The 26,523-nt window shown below is 38.5% G+C and overlaps 1 protein-coding gene across 9 annotated transcripts in view; it reads left to right on the forward strand.

Moving 5' to 3' along the window:
* The window catches only part of gabrg2 (gamma-aminobutyric acid type A receptor subunit gamma2), a 50,635-nt gene that overhangs the window by 12,264 nt on the left and 11,848 nt on the right, over nucleotides 1–26,523 (forward strand). For 5 of the 9 annotated variants that reach the window (XM_078265775.1, XM_078265772.1, XM_078265773.1 and 2 more), the window contains exons 1-4: nucleotides 4,826–4,882; nucleotides 8,083–8,303; nucleotides 10,121–10,203; nucleotides 12,129–12,266. In XM_078265775.1, coding sequence (XP_078121901.1) covers nucleotides 4,841–4,882; nucleotides 8,083–8,303; nucleotides 10,121–10,203; nucleotides 12,129–12,266 — 484 coding nt within the window. In that variant the 5' untranslated portion in view covers nucleotides 4,826–4,840. Of the gene's footprint in view, nucleotides 1–4,814; nucleotides 4,883–8,082; nucleotides 8,304–10,120; nucleotides 10,204–12,128; nucleotides 12,267–20,816; nucleotides 20,824–25,786; nucleotides 25,810–26,523 lie in introns of those variants that run through there. The other 4 variants (XM_078265769.1, XM_078265770.1, XM_078265771.1 and 1 more) reach the window with 2 other exon arrangements.

Here is a 26,523-nt window from a genome sequence, read left to right on the forward strand (position 1 = left end):
AACACAAAGTTTGCCTCACCTCTAATGGTAGGAAGTAATAATGTTGGGCATTCCACCTGATACATATTTAAATATATCTGCTGCAAAATGTAAAATGATAAGCAATAATTACTTTGTAATGACATAACATGACAATGGAAGGCCAGCTGCACTGGATGGCCTATTCACTAGCTGTAGAAATTGAACATGCAGGGTTTAACATGCTGGGTAGTACAAGGTGTCCTTGTGTGTTTGCCTGTGTCCATTTTATGTGTGTGTGTTTTGTGTTGTGTGTTGACAAGCAGGCGGACTGACTATAAAGAATGTGTGCTGCTGTTTATGTACATGCGTGCATTATGGTCGGGATAGCAGTCCGTCATGCTCCTACAAGCCCTGTCTTGTTGACAAGTACTGTAGCTTACTCCCTTCACTTTGACAGACAGCTGGGCAGGGCCTCCTTGTCTGCACAAGCGCACATATATCCTAAAGCCTGTCACGTCAATCTGCAAGAGCAGAATAGGGAGATATTCAGTACCCTTGAATACTTGATTCATGGGTCAGTATTCCTGGGAAAACTGGTTTAAGTCAGAATCTGTCAAATACTCTTACAGAATGATAAAGATTTACCACTCTATATGCCAGCAGGGAATCGCTTCTACATCCACTGTAGGGGCACAGAGTAGTGCTGTATTGAAGCAGCAAATGGCAATAATAGTTTGGAAAAATGCCCCAGTCTTATCATTCTGTGTCACAAAGTTACAGCTGAGACATTTATCATTTGTTTGCCTAAATTAAGTCTTGAGTCTTGTAGTGGTGTACACACACAGGAAGAAGGAAACAGCAACTGACATATGCAACCTGCACCCTACACAGAAGAAACAAAGTGCTCCTTCCAAAGAAGAAAATATTGACCCCTTTTTTAGTATCTCTACCAAAACAAGTGATAGCAAACTAGGGCTGTGACCATAACCGCTGTGACACTACCACGATGATGACATCATCACCGCCATCACCACATTTCTTATTTTATTTAACTTTTTGCTGGTGAAGGTTACAGGAGAACAGATGTTGTGTGATATGAAATATAATGAAAACAATAACTATTGTTTAGTTATCCTCACCGATTGTCTTCTATCAATATATTCAAGAGATTATGGAGTAAAAAACTTAAGTTGCTCGTCACTTCAGCTTTGCACAGGAGGATAGACAGTCCATTAAATATATGTGGTATTTCTTTTGTGTGTCCGATTATTACGAATCATTTCTACAGGAAACATTTATTATAATACACGATAGGGAAGGGAAAGACATTTCTCCGTTCTCAGCTGAGGTGGACACATTAACGTTACAGCTGCAGTGTTTTACCATTGCACTTCAGCCTAACAGCCAGCGGCGTTTCCTTCTGCGTATAGCTTAATCCCAACAAAACAGCACGGTTGAATTTTAGTCTGCATGCACGTTTTGTAGCTTAAAACAGAGCAGCTTATATTGGTAGAGAGAGCAACAAGTAAGCGGACTGCCGAGTCGCCCTCTCTGCTCTCTATCTGCTCAGCTGCTAGACCGCGGTGTTGCAAAGATTCTGCGCTCGGCATTGACGGCAAAAAAACAACAACAATTCTTTAGTAACTTTATTGACAATAGAGCCTTCTGAACTGTCTGTGGAATAGATCAACGGAGAGGAGAGAAAGCAGTGCAACCGTAAATGACAGCAAAAACATATGACTCACATTGAGCTGAAATGGAAACACTGTGCTGCAACATACAGTATGTTGTAAGGGATAAGCCCATGTTTTTCGGGGGGTGACGCACATAAGTTCACTTTACTTATATTATTTGCAATGAACCGATTAACTTATTACATGGATTTTGTAAATTAAATACAATGTTTTCAATTAGGTGTTCATGCTACATTGAGCCACCAACATTCAAACTTGGCTAGTTTTTTTGGTGTTATTTTCACCTTTATTGAATTGATGAACGTGTAGACTAGAGGCAGACTGGAAATGGGGAATCGAACCAGGGACGTTGCAGGGTTATGGTATGTGGCGTAACCATTCCGCTACCAAGTTGGCCTGAATGTTTACCCATTAACCATTTTTGGGATTTTTCCCTGTTTTCTTCTAATTTGCGCTGTAGTATTTGTCATTGGTATTTGTCACCTCCACTGTTGACGTAAGGAGGGAGTATATGTGCTACCTCATCAGCTGGTTCTTCAAACCTGCCACTGAGAGGTTCTTGCTATCTCCCCCAGATTCCATGAAGATTCAACTTCCTTGAAGGCACCCCGGCCAACAAATAGGCATCCCTAGTGCAACAAAAAGGGTACAATCCCTCACTGGCTTCCCCACCGCAAACATGGCCAGTTATTTTAGGTGGGGAAAAAATGACCAAGCCAGAGGTACCACTGCCGAGAATTGACCTAATGCAACTTTAAAGCAAGACTAATGAATTGACTGAAATTATAGCACAAGATGAAAGCAGCTGAATAACATGGATGTATATAGTAAATCATTTACACTGCTTTCATGGTTTTTCCACACACTGTCCAATATGTACAATGCTGCATATAATGTGACACATTTCATGAAAGGGAGGATCTTTATTTTTAAGACTTGAAAAGCAGCTAAGATCTGCTTTGAGGTGCAGCTTCAACCCAGAGAGCCACTGTGTAGCTTGGCGGCTGGCTGCCACCGTCTTAACCATCATCTTCAAACACGCTATGATCTCGCTCACTCGATGGTGGTATTCCAGCTGCTGCCATGTTACACAGCTACAGAGGGGTTATAATTAGCTGGCTATACTGTCATCTGAACCACCAACCAATCATCTACCAACCAACCATACCAAGGCAAAGCGAAGATTCTCCTTCACTCCTCAGAGCGCTATGGATTTAGATTCATCGCTGATTGTGCCACAGTCTCCCTTTGAAGTCCATTGTGATGCTCATTTAATTTTAATGCCCCTGGAGTCTACTGTATGTATGAAAACTGAAGCAAGTTGAACAGAGAGAGAGAGAAGAGAGAGAGAGAGAGAGAGAGATTGCTCATATCAATCATAAAACATCCATGGCTTTGATCAAGATCATTGCATTCTAGAAAATAAACATATTTGAGAATTCACAAATATGGGGAGACATAAATTTACCATACAGTGAGTTTAACTAATTGGTCTAAATTATTGCTAATGCATGGTGATGAATTTGGTCAGAGTTTATTAACTAATTAAATCACCCTTGTGCATGAGGCCTGTGGTGGGTGTGTTGGCATGTATTATGTCCTCTTAGACAGCAAGTAAAAAAATCTGAGCACAGCCATTTTATGTTCACTGTCACATTTATAAAAGTAATCTACTTGGCCACTCCAGTTGGCTGTATAAAATAAGACATTTGTTTTTATTTATTAATATTCTATTCATGCATGTTATTTTATGTGATTTTACTAATAATCAATACATGCTAATTATGCCAACGCAATAATATGCACTAGTATTCCTAGCCACTCACTGATATATCTGTCCGAATGCAACACTGTGCAATGTGCAATCAAGTATGAACCATTAAGAGCAAGAGTGTGTATGTGTGTGTGTGTGTGTGTTTATGCCTTTGACTGACATGAAAAATGGATGCAAACCTGGACTTACTCCCTCTGTCTATCTCTTACACTCATTATAGCTCCCACATCAAGTCTTAACCTGACTGTCCTCTCAGATGTAACGTCCAGTCATCCATAAACATATGCATTACATAGCAAAGTGTAGTGATCCAGGCTGACTTAGAGGCTCTGACAGAGCATGGGTGTCGATGTGACACCAAGCTTTCCAGTGTCCTCAGTCATACTTTGTCTGAGGTCTGTCTATCCATATCACTTGGTGTATGCAGCAGATACCAAGACGTGTTATGCATGGCGGGGGACAGATGTACACATGCAGGTGCACAATCAGAGATAAAAATTAATAGATGGGAAGATGAACATGCAACATTTAATAGTTTCCAATGTAACTGCTGTTCTATGTGGCATATTTGGTGGTCTCTATTGGTCTAAGAATTGTAATCTTCTAAGAATGGTAAAGAATGGATGGATGGGATATTGCAGAGGGCACACAGGCATTGTGGTAAATATTAGCTTGATATTTGCAATATTATATAATTTACTTCATACAGTATTTCTTTAACAATAGTTGATTCTACTATCCTTGTCCTCATTAGAAGACACATTGACTTTTGTGAACAATGTTTTCCAACTTGTTGTCGGATCCCCCCTCCTCTCCCCTATTGGATTTATTGTGATACAAAAATCATGTTTCTTTGCATTGAACATCTATTTCTTCTTTTTCTATTTGCATTTTTATATTGTGTTTAAGGGGCATTAAAATATATTGTTTGTCTCATATTAACAATGCTTTTTCAATTGATTGTTTTAGTCTGTGGCTTAGTCCATAGTACAGTCCATAGTATCTTTATCCTTAGTATAAAGATGTTGTTGTTTCATATTTTGAGTTTAATGCCTGATGAAAGTCCATAACAAAACATAGCATTTTCACTGAACTCATTGCAGACAATCATTGCAATAATTCAAAACTTGCTTTTGCATGAATTTATCATATGCACCTGTCTTATGTGTCTTAGGTGTGTATTAGATCAAATGTAAGCAGAGCAGTGATGTTTTCCAGCAACTTTGTATTCACACATTCACAATAGGGAGATTATGTCCCTCGTTTTCCTCATTGATGATGATGAAGTAGACAAAACTGATAAACAACTTCCGGAAACTTGTTGTGCATATGCATGATAAATCATTGCTCATCTCTAAAATGGATTGTCTTGTGCTTCTTTGCAGTCAAACCAACAGTGATCCACACAGACATGTTTGTCAACAGCATTGGTCCAGTAAATGCCATCAATATGGTGAGTAATACTGGAATATGGTGTTAATGTGTCATCTTTGTTATCAATAATCAGCCTAAAACTGCATATATAACTAAAGGAGAATATGAATTTAACAAATCTGTGTTTGGCCTGCCTCCATCCTCAGGATGGGTGTATAATGATCCAGACTGTAGCTCTCTTCTCTGGACCTGGCAGGGATTCAGTGTCTGGCTCAAGCACACTTCAGCAGGGCAGATGCTTGCTGTCATGGTGGATTGGTGGGTCCACCTAATCACTATGCTGCCCTTCTGCCCTTGTAGTGTAGCAACACAATACATGTGTCAATCAGCTACTTAACTACTGCTCTGGCCTTTGCCCCACAGAGGATAAATAAGGTCAATTTAATGCATCTGTGTTGCATTAAACACCTCTTATTTCGAGTTAGAAATACTGTTTAACAGTTAACCAATTGTGTTGCTTAACACACAGGTCAGATCTCAAAGCAGCATATTTGCAAATGTCTGCGTGAGTTGGCAAATGCTAAGAAGTTTGCATTTGAATTGCATCAGCAGCAATCTGAGGTGTAACCTGTTCAAGCTCTTTGTGGTTTGTTAAAATATTACCAGCTTGTGATTTTGCTTGAATGTAGTTTGAAGACAAGGGTGTTTTGGGTGGCTTTTGATCACGTTTGTCTGTTGCTATGGTTAGAACGCCACATTTTAATTGTGTGCTGGTTGCACTACATGCATTTCTGTTCACCAACTGCAAAGATATTTATTTTCTATTAGAATTTATTTCATAAATATGTAAAATATATATATAATAAAAAATGATTTTAATAATATTCCAGTAATCAATATAGGAACAGCTAAAAAACCTTGCAAATCAGGTGATATATAGTTTAACCTTACTATGAACAAGTACATACAATCTCTATTGTCTCTATGATAATGGTCTAATAATAGTTTCTGTCAGTATTCTTCTTCTAGTGTATGCATACAATTTTATTACTCTTACAACGATGCACTTCAGTTTCAGCCAATATGAGTGGGAGAACTGCTTATTTGTATACTCCCAGCTTCCAGCTTCGAAAAACCATATGTATCAGTACATTTCTATTATTAAAAAACAATTTAACGAGTTGGAAGTGTTGGAAATGCTAAATTTCAGCTATCAGTTTTAGAGAGGAAGACCCTACACCATATTGTTTTTTGATTACCATTGGTATTATGTTACAATGCACAGTAACTGAAGAAAACTGAGGAATAGTAATAGAATATATAGCTGTCACTCTGCAGTGATGACCAAAAGAACAGTTCATCTGATGGTGGAGAGGAAAACTGTTTGTTGGAGAGAAAGCAGGATTAGAAAATGAGTCTCTTGAAAATCTCACATCAGCGTTGTTTTATGTGTCATTGTTTTCTGTGGCACGTCCCCGCTGAGATGCCACTTCTATTGTAATTCTGCAGAGCAGCCTGCTTTACATGGTGGTGGCGTTCCATTTCACTAAGTCTTAGCTAAAACACCCACTCTTAATAACTGCAGTCACAGTGAAGTTGGAAGAGAAGCATTGATGGGATCAGTTAGAAAATGTGTCTTTGCGTTCACATTAGGGAGTCTGCGTGCATGCGTGTGTGTGTGTGTGTGTGTGTGTGTGTGTGTGTGTGTGTGTGTATGTGTGTGTGCGTGTGAGAGAGGGCGAGAGTGTTTGTGTGTCTGTGTGATGAGGGCATCATGCTGGCATGAAACAACTGATTGCTTCACATTCATGTAATGTAATCAGCGTGGTTAGGCCAGTGTGTTCATACTGTGACATGACAAATGTGGTGCAGTTGGTGTATTTTATAAAGAGCATCAAACCATAATAATTTTTTTTAATTATGCAGGAATCTTTGAAATATGATAACGTTGCAACTCATGCAACAGAGGGGGAAGGGATGGGACAGACAAACAGAGAGAAATTGTTGAGATGTTGCTGTTTATATGTATGTTTGTTCTTATGCTTTGGCAACACAGATGTATTTTTTTTTTGTCATGCCAATAAAGCAAACTGAAATTAAAATTGAAATTGAAAATTGTGAGTGAGTGATTCTTCTTCAAGAGTGATTTGAAGAAGAATCATAAATCGATGCTTTGTAGCCACTTGAGCCGAGCAGTTCGTAACTGTTCTTGGATGTGTGCAGCTGTTTGAATTTAAAGTAGTGTGATTCTGTTAAATATCCCAAAGTATATATAGGTTGAAGAAAAAAAGTTAGATGTCCATCCCACTCAGCAGGGCCTAGATGAAGATCCTAAGGCATTTAATATATCCTCATCATTGGATTTGAACTGTCTGCCTGTCCTTTGTGGGGAAAAAAGATGTTGAAAGGATGGGAATGTTGCCTGGTAAAAATGTTTTTCAAATCTCATTTAGGACTCGTTGGCATGGATTTAGGCTTTATTGTTGGGCTAAGCTTTGTCAGGAAGTTAATGCCCTCTTGCACACAAATCCCCAGATTTTTATTTATTTTTCTCTCCTGCTGTACTTCACTTTGAACCTCAGGGCTCAACCCTTCCAAATAACAAAAGAAAGAAAGACTGATAGCATCCTCTCACTCACCGTGTCTCTTTTCACTCTCACATTAGACCATATCACACCTTTGCTATTAGCTCTTTAACTCTGCCTATTCAACACTGCCCAAGCCGCTTTTCATCCCTTACATGTATGTTCTAGCATAGCTCTTACAGATGCTGAATAGGAGACAGAAGAGACAGAAGGTTTTGTCAGGCTCAGGACAAAGTGCTGCCAAGGCAGCAGGTTATGAGTTTAGATAATACTCGAGCCAAACAAGGGGTATTATTAATTGCCCCGTTGAACATTTAATTTTCAGGTTGAGAGCGCCAAGATGGTCTTTTTCAACAAAACTCTTGAGTTAGGACAAAAGGACTGAATAGAAACCATCTTGTCTGAGGAGAAAAAAACTGCCTGCAAATGTGTTTCTGTGAACCTTTCCACTGGCATAAAAAAGTCCCCCTCAGCCAGAAGAAACAGGAGCACTTTTGCAGCCCACATTTCGATTTGATCTCATTGCATCTCACAGCCATTCATTGGTGACAGCACTGGTTGCAAATAATACTGTTTGCTAAGTTTTCCTGACAACCAGAGACATTTATGTAGTGTGTTACATAAAGCATGTTCAGTTTTTAAATTGAAGTTAGACATAACAATTTGGGTAAAACTGTGTTCTATCTGTCGTCAGGAATACACCATCGACATCTTTTTTGCTCAGACCTGGTACGACAGGAGGTTAAAATTCAACAGTACGATGAAGGTTCTGCGTCTCAACAGCAACATGGTTGGGAAGATCTGGATCCCAGATACTTTTTTCCGCAACTCAAAGAAGGCTGACGCCCACTGGATCACCACACCCAATCGCATGCTTCGAATTTGGAATGATGGTCGAATACTCTACACCCTCAGGTAAAACGTCAGGGATGCCTGAGATGAGATATTAGTAATACAACTGATTTTGATATTTCACATTCATATGTGACCCACAGATTGATTGATTGATTGATTGTGTGACTGGATGGCAGAATTATCCATCTTACCAGTTAACATTCCTGTTTTATCACAGCTTAAATTGTCAGTTATCATTATCTCTGCCATTCTGCATCCATTTTATCTAAACCAAAAGATAAAAAAGTGCTTCTAAATTTTAGATTTAGTGGAAAAGGAGCATTATTTGACTATGTTTAAATGATAGCCAAGATAATGTGGAGTTCAAATCTTTTTACATAAACAATTAATGTCAGTACTCCTAGCTGAATAAAGCAGAAAACAATAGATAACCCTGAAAGTCCATGGTAACTAGTCTCGACTTAACAATTGGAGCATTAAAGCTGGACAAATACCAACTGCGCAGCATTTAATTTTTTATTTGGGTTATTGTCAATTTTTTGCCACTAAGGTCCTTCCTGTTCTCTCTGGAATCACCACAAGCATGTGTGTACTTTGGAAAGTATTCTGAAGTACCCAACAATTGATGGCCTCTACATAAATGATTCATGGTACTGATTATACTGAGCAGGCAATTTTGAATTTCAGCATTTTAAATTTGACGTTTATTAGCGTGCAGGAAATCTGTCCTCCTGAATGAGGCAGGAAGTTGTTAGTGACAAGGGAACACTAGAACTGCATTGCCCTAAAATGATGTTTTTAGGCACTTTTTGCATGTAGCAAATGGCTTAAAAGGCAACATTTCTAATTCCCTTATTGGATTTCTGCATGAGTATGAGTTTCAAAAATCTTTGGGATGATTTTTTTTATTAATATAAATATTATACTCATCACTATATTGTCTAATGTCCCACTCTTTCCTAAAGAGCTTGAGATTGGACAAATATAATGGCCAAGAAGTTACTGTTCTGATCAGTTGAAAGTACTAGCTTTTTAAATTGTTGACTACTCAATAATAATATGACTATAAACCGTATGAGTGTAAAAACCCGTGGAACTAAATGGTGTAAAACAGGAGGATAGGTTGAAGGGAAATATTAATTGTACTTATTATCACGTTTTCCATGCCATCATAAATACAGCGGACGTTCAAACTGACACCACAATATATCATCAGTGATAATAAGAGAGAAAGTGAACTATTCTGGACTCAATCAAGCCGTGATGGATGTTCTGCTGTGCAGAACACTACCCCTCCACTTCATTAATTTGTTAAGCAACTCAGAATTTAACCACTGGTTAATTAGGATGACCGCTGTGATTGGGAGGACAATGATACATGACAATAGCGAGTGCATGGATGGGTAAAGTCATTTAAGGTCATTCTCTCATTAAGGGGAAGTTTAATGACTTAGCGTTCAAACTCCCTCAAGTGTGAAAAAGAAGAGACGTGTGTGTTGCTGTGAAAAACATCAATTTAGTTTAGTGAAATGCTAATCATTAATAATTCCTTGTGTTAATACTGATAAGGTTAGGGGTTTTAATTCTGCCTTTCCCAACACCCTTTTAAATGTGCACTATTGTTTTGTGACTGACTGGTATGCAATTTAAATTGTGTGTTTACACATTTACATTTTTCTATAGACCTATTCAGTAGGATTGCATTGCTGGTCAGCTGGTGTCATTCACATACATACAACAAGGAACCTCAACTTTAACATTTTTTTAAGTTTCCTTGCACTGCAACAAGGAATAAACTGGGACACATGTAGAGTGTTTATGTGTACAAATGGTCTACAGTAACTGAGTCAGTGGATCCAAATATTGTGTCTCTGCAGGTTGACCATCGATGCAGAGTGCCAGCTTAAACTGAACAACTTCCCAATGGATGAGCACTCATGTCCCCTGGAGTTTTCAAGCTGTAAGTTTGGCCATATGCTGATCCCCTACCGTTTTACCTCTTCCTCTGTTTCATTTCAAACACACACACACGCTGTGGCCATAAACGAGCAACATATGATCCTTACAAATACATTATTTAGGGAATAATTATGCAACTGGCCAAATCAAGGAATTCAAGCTGCAGTAGTTTTAGGATTTCTTTCATACCACTCCAATCTCCAATCAGATGCTCTAGAAAGTATGTCTCATGAAAGGTTGTATGCATTTACATAACATAGTCTTTAAAGAGCTATGTAATAGGTTAGAAAAATATGACAATATGCCGTTATGTGTAACAATATGAGATATTTCAACAAAAACATTTGCTGTAAAACAATTAATTCATGCATAGTATGATGCTATTCAGTAAAGGGACAAAAGGGATAAAGGGATATCTTTTTGCCAACTCGTCCAAAGGCAAAGTACTGATTGATTTTTCTGCACTTTGTCAGTACTGTTCTAAAAGACATTTCAAATGGTGACACAAGACCAAATGATTCAGTCCCTCTGTGTGAGGAGCGGATGAGGGTAAGTTATGCTAATGAGGCCGCTATGGATCTACAGAGAGATGCACCATGGGTTATTCTCCAGAGAGGATGATTCCTAAATAGCTCCACAGCAACAAGAAGGGAAAAGCAGGAGGGTAGCAGAACTAAAAATGGAACAGAAGCATTCATTTTAATTTGATGAAAGCCATGGATGTTTTCAGAACTTTGAACATTGCTTGATGTACAGTACATGAGCTCAATCTCAGAGGCAGCAGGCGGAGCAGCGTGCAGCAAATTATCACGCGGTATATTTTCTCAACACGTGCCACAAAGCATTGTAGATTTTCCAATGCAACCACTTTTGCAGCAGTTTTGGAGAATGCTTTACAGATACAGATGATACAATATATTATTTCAGTTTGCTCAAAGTTGCATATTCATTTTAATATCTTAATTGCAGCAACTGTTTCGACAACAACAACACAACTCGTTGGAAAGTGATTTCACGACATTGAGCTCCAGGAACATTGTTGTTCTGGCTTCCCAAAAGGACAATGAATCAATAATTTGTCCTGGATGCATTGCCAGAGAAGAAGCAGACGGCCTGCCTGGCTGTAATGTTGCAAATGGGTAGAACTTTCCATTTCCTGCTCCTCTGATGGCCTGCATTACTGGATGTCTGAGAGCACTTTAGAAATAAAGCCATTTAAAGTCAGCACTGAGGAAGTTTCATTTGCATTATTCGAACCACTCCCTCGTCGGCTGTACACAGCTCATCGCTAGACTGAAGACAACACTAGACCATTCACAAAATAAGGAGTCCATTTCCAAATTCAACTTACTATTAGTTTTAAAGAAGCTTAACTTTGCCTTTTTGTTCCAAATTTGGATACTAGACAGAAATTCAATACCGACAAATTTGATTATGATAATGCATCTGCACTTATAATTGAATTTGCATCAGACAAGTAAGATCGTTGTGATTCTCACAACCAGAGAGCATCCTCTTGAGGTAATGCAATTACTGGAATCCAACTCATGGACAAACATGGATTTTCACGGAAGTCAGTTGAGTGTTTCAGAAAAATAAGTTTTCACTCCACAGATGGACTGCATATTTTGTCAGGAGTTATATAGGAGTTATATAATGGCTCTTTCATGAAACAGTTTATTTGCAAGCTAGCTGACTTTGTGTGTATGGCTTACTCTGAAATAAAACGGACTTGCTTTATTTTTAATGGTGTTTCAACACATTGTTTTACACAGCAGAGCGCTTATCTAAAGAGTCACGTCTTACGATATTTCCTAAAAGGAATGAATGTTAGTCTTCGTTAAACATTGTGTTATTTTTGGACCAAGACTCTCTCCTCTCCTTGTTTTAACATAGCTCCATGTAACTGTGTTATTGTCTGTCCAGATGGCTACCCCAGGGAGGAGATTGTGTACAAGTGGAAAAGGAGCTCAGTGGAGGTTGGGGACATTCGCTCGTGGAGGCTCTACCAGTTCTCCTTCGTGGGCCTGAGGAACACCACTGAGGTTGTCAGGACTGTCTCAGGTAAGAAAACAATCTATTATTTTTTTCTGACAAGACTCTTCTTAAAAAAAAACAAGTCTTACACATTCAGTAAATACTGACTGAATATACCCATTCTAAGTGAGTGACGCCCTACTTGTGTTATTGGACAGTCGTGTGAGTGACAATGGTAATTTCATGAACATGCAGCAGTGGAATAGGGATTCCACGGATGCTGCACGACACAACATTCATGTTGAGCATGATATATTTAATCTGATGGGAGGCAGGAGCGTGTAGGCAACATAACCTTAATGTGAAGATATGGTGGAATTTCACATATCAAAATATGAGAGGCATTATTAGTATTAGTATCAGGCTTAACCATGCATGCCAGTGGCTCTAAACACATGATAAAATATAGTCAAATTCTCTCTTTGACTCTCTTAAAAATGCAATTTTTCCTCCAAGTCTGTAAGAAATCACTGCTGATCTGTAGACTGATCTGATTTGTGTCTGTTGCTAGGGATTACAGACATGATTCGTTGTGTTTTATCCACTTTTAAGTCACACTGCTTCAAGTAAAATCCATAAGGCCTACCTGCATATATCACTTACTCTGCGGGATGGTCTCGTGCATTTGGGCTATAAAACATGTTTTTCTATGGCTTGTCCTGACTTTTCTTTTCCTGCAATTTGTTTGGTGGCTTTCAATTATATACTGGACCTTATGGGTCAAATTTTGTTACTTTAGAAAACAGTTTTGAATGTGTGTGACGACTGTGAAATCTTATTAGTTTCCCAGCCACTTGCCAACTGTCATTAAGTATGTGTATTTAACTCTTTCTGAGCCAGAGGGCACTATGACCTACAGTACAGTTTGTAGCCGCTACTCCAAAATCATCCCATGCTTGTTGGGAAGTTAAGAAAATAACAGCAAAGTGATTTTAAAATATACATTTTTTTTTATACAATTAACTGACATGAAATTATTTGAAAATAAACAGTTAAGTGTACATTCCTGTCACCTTTTGATGTTTGATGAGATTTGATGCATCTGCATTGTAAGTCCACACTGATACTCTACCTAAATAGTTTAAAACAAAGACTTGCAATTATGATTTTATTCAATAATATATGACTATTATTATCTGTTACATGTCTATCTTTAATTCAGCTCCTTATTTTGTTCTACAGATAAAATATATTATATTATTATATTATTATACTCATTCTCAAGAAAGTAATGCACAAAAGGATTAGCTATAAATGTTATACAGTAATATATTACAACAAAAGCCTTTAATTGCACACTAGAAATAGTGTTTGCCAGTAAAACTTTGTAACTATGACTTTCTCATTCAATAATGTTTTTCCCACTTTTCTGCTATTAAAGTCAACTGTCCAGTCCAATATATTTATGGTTTAGTGGCTTGATTCCACTCAGAATGATGCAGGAATATGAATGTGTGCTTGAGGAAAAACAGCTGACAGTGTGGATGTTTTAGAGGAGGGCCACCGTGTTTGCATGCATATGTTTGTTTGTTTATATTCATGAGATGGCAGTAAGTAATGTATGTAATGTTCTGCAAGACTTTATATATATCCTTTACACGTGTCTATGGTGTGAATCAAAGAAAGCCTGCCAGCAGAGATTAGATTTGGCCTGAGGAGAGTTCATTCTCATTAGATCAGCTGCATTATCCAGAGGAAATAACAATGACAATTTAAAAAAGGGTGTATTATATATGTACAAGTAAAATAGTCCCTCATGAATCCTATTGTTTAATTGCTTAGAAAGAAAATAAATGCTGAAATGGCTGTATCCATTTCAGCATTTATTTTCCTATCTTCTATTACGAAACTTGAAAAGTCATGTTTCCGTATTACGTTACAGCTTCAACTCAATTATCTTTTTTATGAGATATTCAATTCATCCTAGTCTTTTTGCTATGCCAGTATTGATCAGGGGAAATATATGTTTTTTGGCTATACTCCATCTGTTTTAGAATATACTAATGGTTGGAAGTAATTAAAGTCATTGTTTCAGACATGTAGGGTCATTATTCTTGCCATAATTTGCATGTCTAGTCATATAGTATACTGCTTCCCTTTCATAATAAAAGCCCAGGCTGTATTGCGAGAAGCACATACTGCAGCTAAGCAAGCAATTAGTAACGTGAAAGAACTAGTATACACATTTTTGAATGCTTTAAAAGGGGGGTTAGACGTGTGTGAGTTTTTTGGTGATACAGGTATAGTTTATAGTGACGCTGCACTGTGTGTATGTGCATGAATGTTCAGCTTACTTAAAATGTGGTAGCTGTTGTACTCTCTTATGATGAACAGTTAAGTTGAAGATAATATTGTGTTTGGAGTGTTTTCCATGGGTTTAATAGCTGCTATCCCCATTAGGTGACCCAGTGCTCTGTAATGGTGACAGACGAAAAGGTGACAAAACACCATGAACCATTAGCTTTCACAGAAAACACATATTAGAAATGTTTGATTGCAGTACAAGTTTGATACATACATAAAGAAACAAAGTAAATGCAATGGCCTCTGTGATGTTGTTTATTATTTCAAATATTTAAATATAAATAGTCATATCAGATACATAGTATCGTATTTCTGTCAGAGTAAAATGCTCACTTTTCATTGGCTGACCGACCGAGCTCTATCAGACATACACAAAAATAAGCTTGTATGCACTCTCACACAAAGTAGCCCTGGGAATAACTGAATTTACCCAATCGTTCTGTAATTCACCACAGTTCAACAGAGTGTCACTGCAACATAATGCTAACACACACCCTTACACACACAGGGAGGCAGAGAGAGGGTTGCGCTGTGTACAGCACACGTGCGTTGCAAGATCAAATGCAGTGGTGCAAGTTGATTAAAAAAGAGGAAACTAAAACTGCTTGTAAATTTCCTTCTGTTTAAATTAAAACATTTTTCAAGTGACAACATGAAAAGGCAATCTGTGTAGGAGGGTACGCTGTAGTGGAGAATTTGCAGGGTCCTTTGACTTTCTCGCTCTGATCTGGTTTGTTTTTTTCCACAAACAGCCATCTGCTCTCTTGTCAGAGCAGAGAACCTTGGGCGTGGCTGAGAGACCTCTTGTCTCATTTTTCAGTCAGTTTGGGTATCTGACCTGCTTCAAGATTCATGAACACAACATCTGTCTCAAAAAGCAGTCAGTTAGGGCCTTGTAATTACCCAGTCATCTGAAGTACTCGCCATGAAGTGTGTAGCGCTCCTGAAAGGTTTGCTGGAAATGTAGAAATATTCCTAAATGTGCTATATCATTATCAGCTTCCTTTGTGCATTTGACGTGTAGACAAATATTATAATAATAAACAGTTGAACTGTTTTCAAACTACATACTTATTAACACCATTGCATTTAGTTTAGTTTTATTCAAGAACAAATCTTCTTAGACCTATGTTTTTAATTTGGCTTTTAAATTGAATTTATTATTTCGTCTTCTGGTGTTTCCTATCAATGTCAAAGTCGAATATGCAAACTATCTACATATCTGGTACAATAACATATTAGTTTTCTTCATTTTAATCATGTTATGTGAAGCAGTTAGGGCTGCATCTTTGCGTGAAAGGTAGCATACAAGTTAAAGTGTGGATAACCAAGCCGGAAGGGGGTCCCGCCGGGTTCGGACAAATACTTACAAATGATGTTCTTTTTGTAGTGAAAATATAGTGTAAAATTAAATACAAATGATGGACATACTGCCTGTGTTAGGCTACTTCTTGTTCAGTGCTGGGCTTTGTTATTTATGGGACAGGCAAGCTGTGACCATGGTACCAACAATTGCTTGACAGGGTGACACAGCTAGCTTGCACAAACATTATATGCTAGTCTCGCTTTGCCAGACCTTCCTCCACAGCGCTGCGCAGGAGGGTCTGGCTAGTCCACACAGCATTCCGGGATGAAAAAAAACGCCGGACATTAAAACCAGAATGCTTGTCAGGTTCAGCTCGGGCTTGGTTACTACTCTCCCTGACTCGATTTGGGTTCAGACAGAAAAATGCGGCCTGAGCCACACTATATTACAAATAATACAAATATTATTTGTTTTGTTTTTTATAACAAGGATAAACACTATAATGATGGTTGTTGTTGTTACAATGAGCTAGAGTGAAGCTTGAACACTGCAGCTTTGTCAACTGCTGCATTTTCTCATCTTGACTAAAAGGAGTGTTAGTAGTGGGGGCCGCCTGTAGACTATACAGTAGTGAGTAGGGAGACTGTCCTTCAACCAGATGACCCTGGGCGCAAACACTCATTCTAGCATCTGGCGATGTATATGATACTGCGTTGTCTACAAGCAAGACACTGAATTTTCACAGTATTCCAGTTAAAGCACTCTGCTGAATCATGTGCTTAAACTGGAATAATGTGAGAAGGTTCATGTTAAACTGAGTTAAAAATGGGTCAGGTGAGGCAACAGAGGGACACATAATGGTAAGATGAGCAGACAAGCAGGCAGGTGAATTGGCCGGATCCAGACAATAAAGACTGTAGCAAATAGTCAGAGGAAAAGGTTCCCTCTCATTCTATTAGACAAGCCAGTCTCTCCCTGGCTCAAATTGTCACAGTACTACTCTACCGCATTACTGTATCTGTGCTCGTATTGTCTGAGTATTTTTTTTTTTTTTTAAATAAAAAATGATACATGATTAAATAACGATTGAGTGATATTGTTATTAAAAGGGGGCTGGGGTGGTGACATGCCATCTGCTGCTCTCATCCAGTTGCATTGTAGTTTTTTTTATAAAGGCTATGTCGGTTTTTATTTTGTTTCTCTTCCCTCCCTCAGCCAGTGTCCAAAGGCTTGGTCTCTCAACATGTCACTTCGCATCAGAGCCGCCTGTACTGCCTGGAAGCCTATACCTGCATTTACAAACAGACACAGACACACACACACACACACACACACACACACACACACACACACACACACACACACATATTTGCATGCATGCACACAATCTCAGCCCAATGAAGAGAAAGAAGAAAACATTCACTGCTGCTTATGACAAGCAAGGACCCTTAAAATGACACCAGTGGACAGAATAGAGAGAAACTAAAAGAGGACGATTTTGAAGGTTGGACAGCCAAGACACTAGGTCCACAGCTAACGTAGCTGTTAAATTAGCCTCAAAGTTAACCCATTAGTGACTGGGTTAGGCTTGATGCTGGGAACTGTTTTCTCACCCATCTGCCAGGCTGAAGTTCAGGGATGAACATCATAGTGCAGACAAGGACAGAGAAGAAAGAAAAAAATAGGAGAGGAGAAGCGGACAAATCATGGAGGGGTGACAGCAATGAAATGGAAAGGAATGGTAGTTGTGGAATTAATTTTATTATACGGAAAATGAAACAACAGAATCCATTTTGCAGTTTACATAGGTCAAGTGTGTCAGGATGTGAGGCTTTGAGCAAAATGTGTGGATTTGCTGCATCTGAGGCTATATTTTGGGGGCTATATTTTGGTTACTTATGTCTCAGTATAAGCAACATTATAAACTTGGATTTTTGGTAGTTTTTTTTTTTTTTACAAGCAAATGATCATTAGAAACGGGTTTGCTTTTCGAGCTTCGACTCTGCAGTATCTGAAATGTAATTTCACTTGGAAAGAAATATATGCACTGTGTGTTAAATGGAGTGACCTGAAATGGAAATTTACTAACACAATCTCAGAGCCTGACAAAACTTCAATGGCCACTAATTTGCATCCAAAAACAGTTGTGTGGTTGCATTATTACATTACGGGTGAAAGTGTGTGATTGATAAGGAGGTAAAAGAAGATATATTGTGAGGGGAGAACCAAGATGAATGAGTGATTAGTTTTATCAAGAAATGGGTGATTAGTCATTTTGTCTAAAGCCACTGATTAATGTAGCCAGTGTACTGTGTACTATCACAGGGATCTCTGTGAGGCCGTCCATCTTCCCAGAACATTAGTGGAACAAATGAGCTTAGAACAGCATTGCTTAGATTGCCAAGAAGCTGTTTCATTTGAGCATAAAGGGAATCAATGCCATTTGCTCTCTTTCTAGAATTTCTCATGAGGTGCTTCATCTGAGCACAACTGTATGCTATGTGCATCAGCCAGTGGTGTATATCTGTGTGTTTGACAGTATTCAGAGTGCTTTGGTCTGCGCCTGTGTCCATGAATTGATGCATGTTCCTATGTGTCCATTTGCCTGCATGCACATTTAAGTGTGTGCTCTCCATTGGATACAGGTCTTTTTTTACATATTGAAAGTTATTCTTAGAGTGACCTTCCAAAAGCCATGCCGTGCAGCCCTGTTGTCTGTGTGTGCCGGCCTGTGTGATTCAGTTAGAGTGGAGAAAGCCCAGGGACACATCAGTGGCCCTCTCCCGATTACGAAGCTCCACAGTTTGCAGATGATTCTTTGATGGGGTGAATCTGGAGGCATTGTGGTTGAAAGGAAGTGGCCCGGCGAGAGGAAAACAGACAGCCAAACAACGCCCATGCACACGGTATATATAAACACACTCATGTAAGCACAGTCACTCTCTGACATTCCAAAGGATTCCCCTTATATTATGGCAGAGTGCAACGTTGCTCTATCTTTAGGCCCTCTGTGCTGCAAATGGGGAGCTAGACCATCATTTAATCCTCAAACACACTTCACACACAACTAGAATAGATGCCATTCAGCTGCAACAACATTTTCTCCATCCTTCTTTCTGATATCACATTTAGGTCCATATATCTTATAAAGGGGTCTTTGTAGAACGAAAGTCATTGTCATTGGGTCCCTGGATAACATGTTAGTTTTGTGTCAGGACTATTTAATGATTAGTTGGGTTTCATTGAGGTTGTGCCGCATTATCATTGCACTGCTAAACAAAAAAGCTGTTCCTTTAAGGAAATCCACTTAAAAAAAGAGACGGGACAGACATGTGACAATATTGTCTTGGCATCAGGAGGTTTGTGAAATTAAATTAAAGGGAATATGTTATCAAATTCCTCAAAACAAAATGATGCCACCAAGACAGATGCCTGGTTTAATCAAGAAAGATCGAGGGAGAAAAAAGCAATAAAGCCAAAATGCCAATCTTTTTTTTATTGTTACTGAGACATTACATCCCTGATCAAATAAAACACCTGTGGAAGCTCAAGCATATTGTGCAACATTATTCCCGTTTCCAATTTATACATTGTCTTGATGAGTAACACTTCTTTCTCAGAATAATTCACAATAAATGTAAAAAGGAGATTTAATCAATATGAGATTGAAGAATATGCCGATGCATACAGAGCAAAAAAATAGTCAAATATTACATTATGGTTGTCAATAGGGCATAGTGAACACTTTGGTGCCTGCCTGCCACAGAGGAAGTCTAACGTTAACCATACCGCATTCATTTTCTCAATGAATTGTTTTGTTTGTATAATTTAAGAAACTAGTGAAAACTATTTTCCCAATTTCACTTGTCTTGTCTGACATAAAAAAAGTTTTAAATATTTGACCAAAAATGAACTAACCTACTCATAGATGTATTATAAAATGTCACTATTTATTATACTGGTGTAAAGTTACATATCCTAATAAAAATAGGTACATAAAGAGAAATAATGCTGTTGAATTCACATACAAGTACTGCACCACAGATGTAGTAATACTGGAAGTAGTAGTGTAAACATTATTAACAGAAGTAGAAGTACAAGTAGTAAAAGCAGTAGTAAGAGCAATAACCGTTGCAGTCAAGTTATTTGTAGTACCAGCGGGAGAAGTAATATTGGTCCAAGCATCCAATAGAACATTTCATCATAAATTACAGTATATGTGTGACTATCTTCCATTCTGCACCCTCAGGCATACAAAGTTTCTCATTTGTCAAAGACCAACCCCATCAACACCTTCCAGTGCTTCACACTGTAAAGGGCTTTTCACACGGGGAGCGATTGTCGCACCTCTTAATTCATTTTCAATGAGAGGCGAGCAGGCAGGTAGGTAGGGGGGCGCGGGCAGTTTGACAGGCAACACAACAAGCGGGCGCAATCCTGCGAAACGGTCACGTTCGTGCTCGTCACACTCACACGCCTGCCAACTGCAAGAGTTGAAGCGTGTTGAACTTTTCCCTACGCGTGCAAAACGCAGTGCACATCAATAAGTGAGAGATGGATTCTTGCTTGTTTGTGAGTTCCCTAAAATATAAAAATGTTTTCTAAATAGTTATCATAACATAGACAGTGGGGCTTTTGCTTGTCAGAGCATCGGCATAAGATTTTTTTTTTATCTTTGCATCTCTCCGCCTTATGACCTCCACCTTTTCTACCGTCATCTCAACCGCAAAACAGGAACCAAACAACCTCCCTTATTTACGTCCACTTGCTATGCCTTCTTTCTCTCTTTTGCAAATTACATGACTTTAATTGTGTAGTCAATGTATTCCAGTGTCCTAGTTTTGCTGAAGCTCATATTGCAACTACATTTGTGCTGTGGAAAGGTTTGATGTAATTGAAGTGGATGAAAAAATATACATCATGAGGACATTTATATTCACATATTAAGGTGGAAGAGCTTACATGAGAGGATCAGTGGGCTGCATATTATTCTATTTCTCGACCTTCACTCACTGTCTTCAATCCATATTCCTGTGTGCTTCATGGTATGGCCTCCAAAACAGAACAAGCATATATACAGAACAAAGAGCACTGACAATCTAACATACAATCAAATAAAATCTGGTTCTCTAAATCTGCTCTCCTCTGCTGTGCACCACAGGCACTCTTTTATATGCAGGTGGTGGTTGATAGGGAGGAAAACAAGAGCCTTATTTTCCCAAAGCAATCTCTTCTTGTATGGCCTATTAACATTCTCTGTTGCAGGTTTTAATTACTAGCTTATTAAAGTGTCAGCTGTGAATGACAGAGAGAGAAAGAGAGAGAGAGAGAGAGAGAGAGAGAGAGAAACAGAGAAAGCAATGGGGAAGGGTTGGGGGATTGTAAAATGTAGGACACAGGAATACACAGGGCACAAAATAGAAAAAAATCGACTCTTTTGCAAGAGTGAACAGGGAAGACGGGGGGGGGGGGTGGGGGTTGTATAGAGCAGACACTTGTAAATGTGAATGCTGTTAGTGTATTGGGCGGGTTAGGATGTGTGTGTGGAGGATGGGAGAGGGGATGGAGGAGTGTAAATTGGTATTTAACTTCACAAAAGGAGGATTCTGGCTGAGTCAGAGCATTTTTCCTCCCACTCCTGCCCATCACAACTATCACCCAGAAGCAAGAGGGAGAATGCACAGAGAGAGAGGTGGATGAACGGAGGGAGAGATTAGAGAGAGCAGCTATTATAGATACACAGTCGCACCGCGGCTAATGGATTGTTTCAGCACTTCTTCACCTTTTTTACTTCAGCAAAGATTGCGTGATCATCATCTGACTGACTGAAAACTGCAACATATTATTATTGTGATTAAATAACTTAATAAATACAAAACATTATTATAAATAACTGAGTTTTCATATTGTGTATAATTTTCATCATATGTCTGATTTAAGATGGACTCATTTTTAAACAACATTAAGAGCATCACTTGAATACTATTTGCCCATACTGTGTACTAAAAACAGATCAGTTGTGGAAGAAGTTGAAATGCCACAATGTAAAATATATTCTTTGAAACCTGCATTAAACATTTTTATTTAAGTACTCTAAGTAAAAATATGGAAGTATTATCAGATAAGTGTACCTAAATAAATAAAAATATTCATTATGCAAAATTACTCCTTTTCTATGGTTATGTTATCATTTATGGTATATCATTGCTTTATTGTTACTGGTGGCATAATGTTTAAACAATATTTTCATGTTGTGGCGGGTGGAGCTGGAGCTGATTTAACTACTTTATATACTAGCTGTCAAATAAATGTAGTTAAGTAAAAATTACAATATCTTCTTGTAAAAGTTGAGTGGAGTATAAAGTAGCAAAAAAAAAAAAAGATTCAAATAAAGTACAGGTGCCTCAAAATTGTACTTAAGTACAGTATTTAATGTACTCAGTTACATTCCACTACTGAAACAAACAAAGTAAAAGCATAGAAGCACTTCCCATACTGTAAATTCGCTGCAATACACAAGTACATGAATAGTAAGTAGCTAGTGCGTAGCTCTTAGAAAGTACAAAGTATTACTGTTACTTGTAAAGTGGAACAAGATGGCTCCTTATTTTACAGATATGTCTGCAGCCTAAATAGAGTTTGTATGTGTACTGTACATGCTCACATCTGCATGCACACACAAAATGAACAGTCTCTTCTTGTTGAGACAGACGGAGCTGGTTTAGAGGCTAAAAACATTCAAAGTTGATGCCACTCTGTGGAGTTATTGTTCCTAGGACAAGTCCTAAATTGCTCAATAAACTGTTATAAAGTTTGGTCCTAGATAATATTCTCACTCAGCATATTGGCCTTGTTTAATATTCTGCAACCCAAGGTTTCAAAGTAATTAGCCATAAGAAATAAGGAGAGCGTAGATGTGGAACATTGTGTGTCTGGTAGGTTAATACATGGCATCAAGAGGATAAATCTCAGAATCGTAATAAAAACAGAACGAGCAGTTTCCCATTAATCGAAATGACACTGTTCAGCACACCACCTGAATTCTAGGGAAGCACTTAAAACACACGTGCTTTTTCTGTTATTGTGGTAACTATGCGGAATCATTATTTATATGTCATATGTGGCATTTGATATTACCTTGCTAAGCTTGGAAAGAGCGTAGTGAATCTGTGCATTATGCTAATAGATGTCAGAGATACCTGTAAGTCTGGCAAAGGCTATAGTGAAATTAAATTTCAAGTCTTCTAAGCTTGTACTTCGAAATGTGCTACCTTCAATGAAACTGTCCATGAATCTGTATGAGGGGATGCATGGTTCATATTAATGCTGGAACATACGTGAAGTTAAGCACAAGGAGCACATTTGCTTATAAGGCTTACTGCACTGAACATATCACTTTCTTTAAGTGTACGTGTGACTTTCTGGGAGTGCAGTTTTGGCAAAGCTTTGTGATTATTGAGCTACTTAAAAGAAAATGCTACTTAGTCTGAGTATGCACAGGCATATATCAGTGCTGTAGTTTGGGCAATTCATTCAGTGTGTTGAATATGATTAATTAGATTTCAGGTTCTGTTTTTGCAAAAGATTGTTACTCAGTTGTTAAAAAAATAAATTAAAAAATACCTTTGGCCAGCGCTGGGACATGATTGCCTCTTTTTCTCTTTCAGCCACAGTGGTTATTACAACTAAAGCTAACTACTCAGTGCTTCTTCTATTTATTGCAGACAAATTACTGTTTCGGCTGTAACACTCCCTTTTTGCTGAGGGCTTTTTTTCTGGTCAGTATCTTGCACCAGGTGTTGTTGAGCAGAATAATCAAAGCTAAAATGTAAATTGGGTGTAGTATTGTGTTATATCACTGGGGGGGGAATCATACGTTGCAAAATATTACTGAAAAATTGCAAATATTGTCCACGTCTCCTTCTGACGGCTTATTTTAACATATCAAGTCATCTGTTCACCCATCTGTATTTTTTCGGTTGTTCATTATATTTTCCTTTTCCTTTATACACACAAATCCAAGCTGAACAGATCCCATACCCAGAGACCTCTGGAAAGCTTTTTGTCTTATGTGCTTATCTGTAGTTTTTTTCTTTTGTCACAGCATCACACACAGCATCGCATTCTCTCTTCTCCTCTCCTTGCAATTCCTTTTCCAGAAATTAGCCGTTTAATTGAATTAGCATGTTAATCTTTCCTTTTAATAGAAGCACAAGAGAGACAAATACGTCTAGCCATTCGTGTCGTGACTGTTGAGTGAGGATAAGTCCTGTCACCTGGCCAAAATAGTTAGAACAGAAAAAAGACCCAAAAAATAAAAATAGTTGATATATTAAAAATGGCGAGAAAGGAAGGTGAGAGTTGAATTTTAGAACTTGGAACTTATGTAATGAGTGTGAATAGCGTCTCTCCTCAGTTTTTACATAAGAAATAATTATGCCATTTTTAGACGAGGTAAGCTGGAACACGGATAACAGATTGCGAGAGAAGTGACTTGTGAATGTGTTGGCCTTGTTTTTAATTATATGGTGTTATGAAAGTAAACTCACTAATGGAGTTGTCTTAAATTTTCGCTAGAGAAGTACAACAGTTTAGGTAAGGACAAGAAATAAACAAGAGGTGTGTGGCCTGAAATAAGATGTAACCCCAGAAAGTGTGTTGGTTTTTAGGATGGTAGCTAATGAAAACTGTAATGGAACTGTCTCATGGTCTGTGTGTTGCTTTGTGGTGATTAGATTGATTCCAAATTTGCTTGGTAATATGCACCACTGTGCCATACATGGGCAACTGTTAAAATGTTTACCAAACTTGGGACCCTGTATTATAGAGAGATCCATACAGCTAACTTGGGCAGGTAGTACTCCAGCATAGAAATACTTGTTGGTTTCTGTGTGACAAAATGTGTGTGTGTGTGTGTGTGTGTGTGTGTGTGTGTGTGTGTGTGTGTGGGGGGGGGGCTGTGGTTTACTTTATCTCGGGGCCCCACATGATAGCATGTGACATTGTCTTCTAAAAATAAAAATCCTGTAAACATCCTTGCTCTCAGTAATGTGAGAGCTATTAGTATGTAGAGAGGGATAATCATCTGTCCCTGTCACATTCAACACAAAGTTAACAACAAAGCAATCAAACTCTGCAGACTCCTGTCTAGTGTTTAATCATGCTGCTGTGTTCCCGCAGTTACTCACCATGACAATGCTGCTGTGCCTTTTTTGCTGTGACATCATCTTGCCACTCGCTGTCGGGCAGGAATAGTTGCAGTAGCATGTGGAGGCAAAATGCAAAGCCATAGTTACTAGTTAATCACTGGCATATAGCCCCTAGCCATAGTCAAAGAAAGTGGTGAGTTAACATTCTTTGTACGTATTGTTGACTCTGGCAAGCAGCCATGGCATAACCCTGGTCATTAGCAAAGCTCCTGTCTTTCTCACCAACACACACATGCACAATTGCATCTGCTGTCACCTCTGATATAGATGATCTTTGACAGGAGAGGACCTCAGTAAGACAGCCTGTCAGCGGCTCTGCAATGTGTCTGGCTCGTCTCCCTTCATTGGATGGCCAGCATGTGCCTCGGGTCTCTCCTGCCCATTCATATCCACACCAATTTACAGCATGGCTGCCTGCAGAATGATATTCACATGTGACAGTTTTTTTTTTTTTTTTTTTCTGGTCAGCAATCCTGAATTACCATGTTTCATTCCCATAAAATCCCCTTTGGCTATTCTGCAATAATGTACAGCCACATTGGGAGTAACATTCCTTCTCACAAGTTCCATACTCTCCCTTCAAATACAGAATATTGTTGCAATTTTTTCACGCTCTGCTGCGTGTGTCTAAATTCAGTTAGTGTGTTGTCTCTACGGCTTTTAACACCAAAGACACACTGTTTTCTGATGAATGATCATCCCTGCCAAGTTTGTATTGCTTTTTGTAGATTACATCAGATTGTAGTAAATCGCTTTTGCCAAGGAAATGTGTGATCCTAATATAAATGCTTCAAACCACATCTTAATGCAAACAATAGTTGTTTGCTGTTGTGTGCATAGTTGATTTTTCACACAGCAGTCGTCAGCATTTTGTGTTCACAAAGTATAAACCGAAAGGACAGGATTGAGTTGAGAGCAATGCAATGAAAGCGATAAGATGATAAGATTTGAGAAATTTTAACTTTTAGGAATTTTGATAACAAAGTAACAAAGAAAAAAGGCCCAACGGAAGGCCTTTACAGAGATCTGAATTCTTAGTGTGTTCTTGTTACTTGAGAAATAAGTACATGAAGTTTAGTTGATGATTATGAAAAACTTAGGACTAAATTGTTGTTGGATACATGCGAAAGGCTGTGAGATCATATCATCCCATGTATGGCTGCTTCTTTATATTCATTGGTGATCCACAGAAGGAAATTTGACCTTAGTGGTAATCGCCTTGAAGAAAAGAGCTTTCTATAGACCCTGTGATGATAGAGTATGAACACGCCTTCATCTGCTGAAGTTGACAGATAGGGAGTTCTAGCTCAGGTTAATTTAAGGGCTCCCATTAGGAGGAACGCAGTCACAAAGGCTTGAATGCTTTGATATCCCAGCTGTAGTTTTATGAGTAATAAACAGGGACCTTTTGATCTCACACACAGGCATGCATTCGTACATGTGTGAAACACCATCTACCTTGCCT

Source organism: Sander vitreus, chromosome 13 (genome assembly GCF_031162955.1).
Source record: "Sander vitreus isolate 19-12246 chromosome 13, sanVit1, whole genome shotgun sequence".
NCBI classification, from domain to species: domain Eukaryota; kingdom Metazoa; phylum Chordata; class Actinopteri; order Perciformes; family Percidae; genus Sander; species Sander vitreus.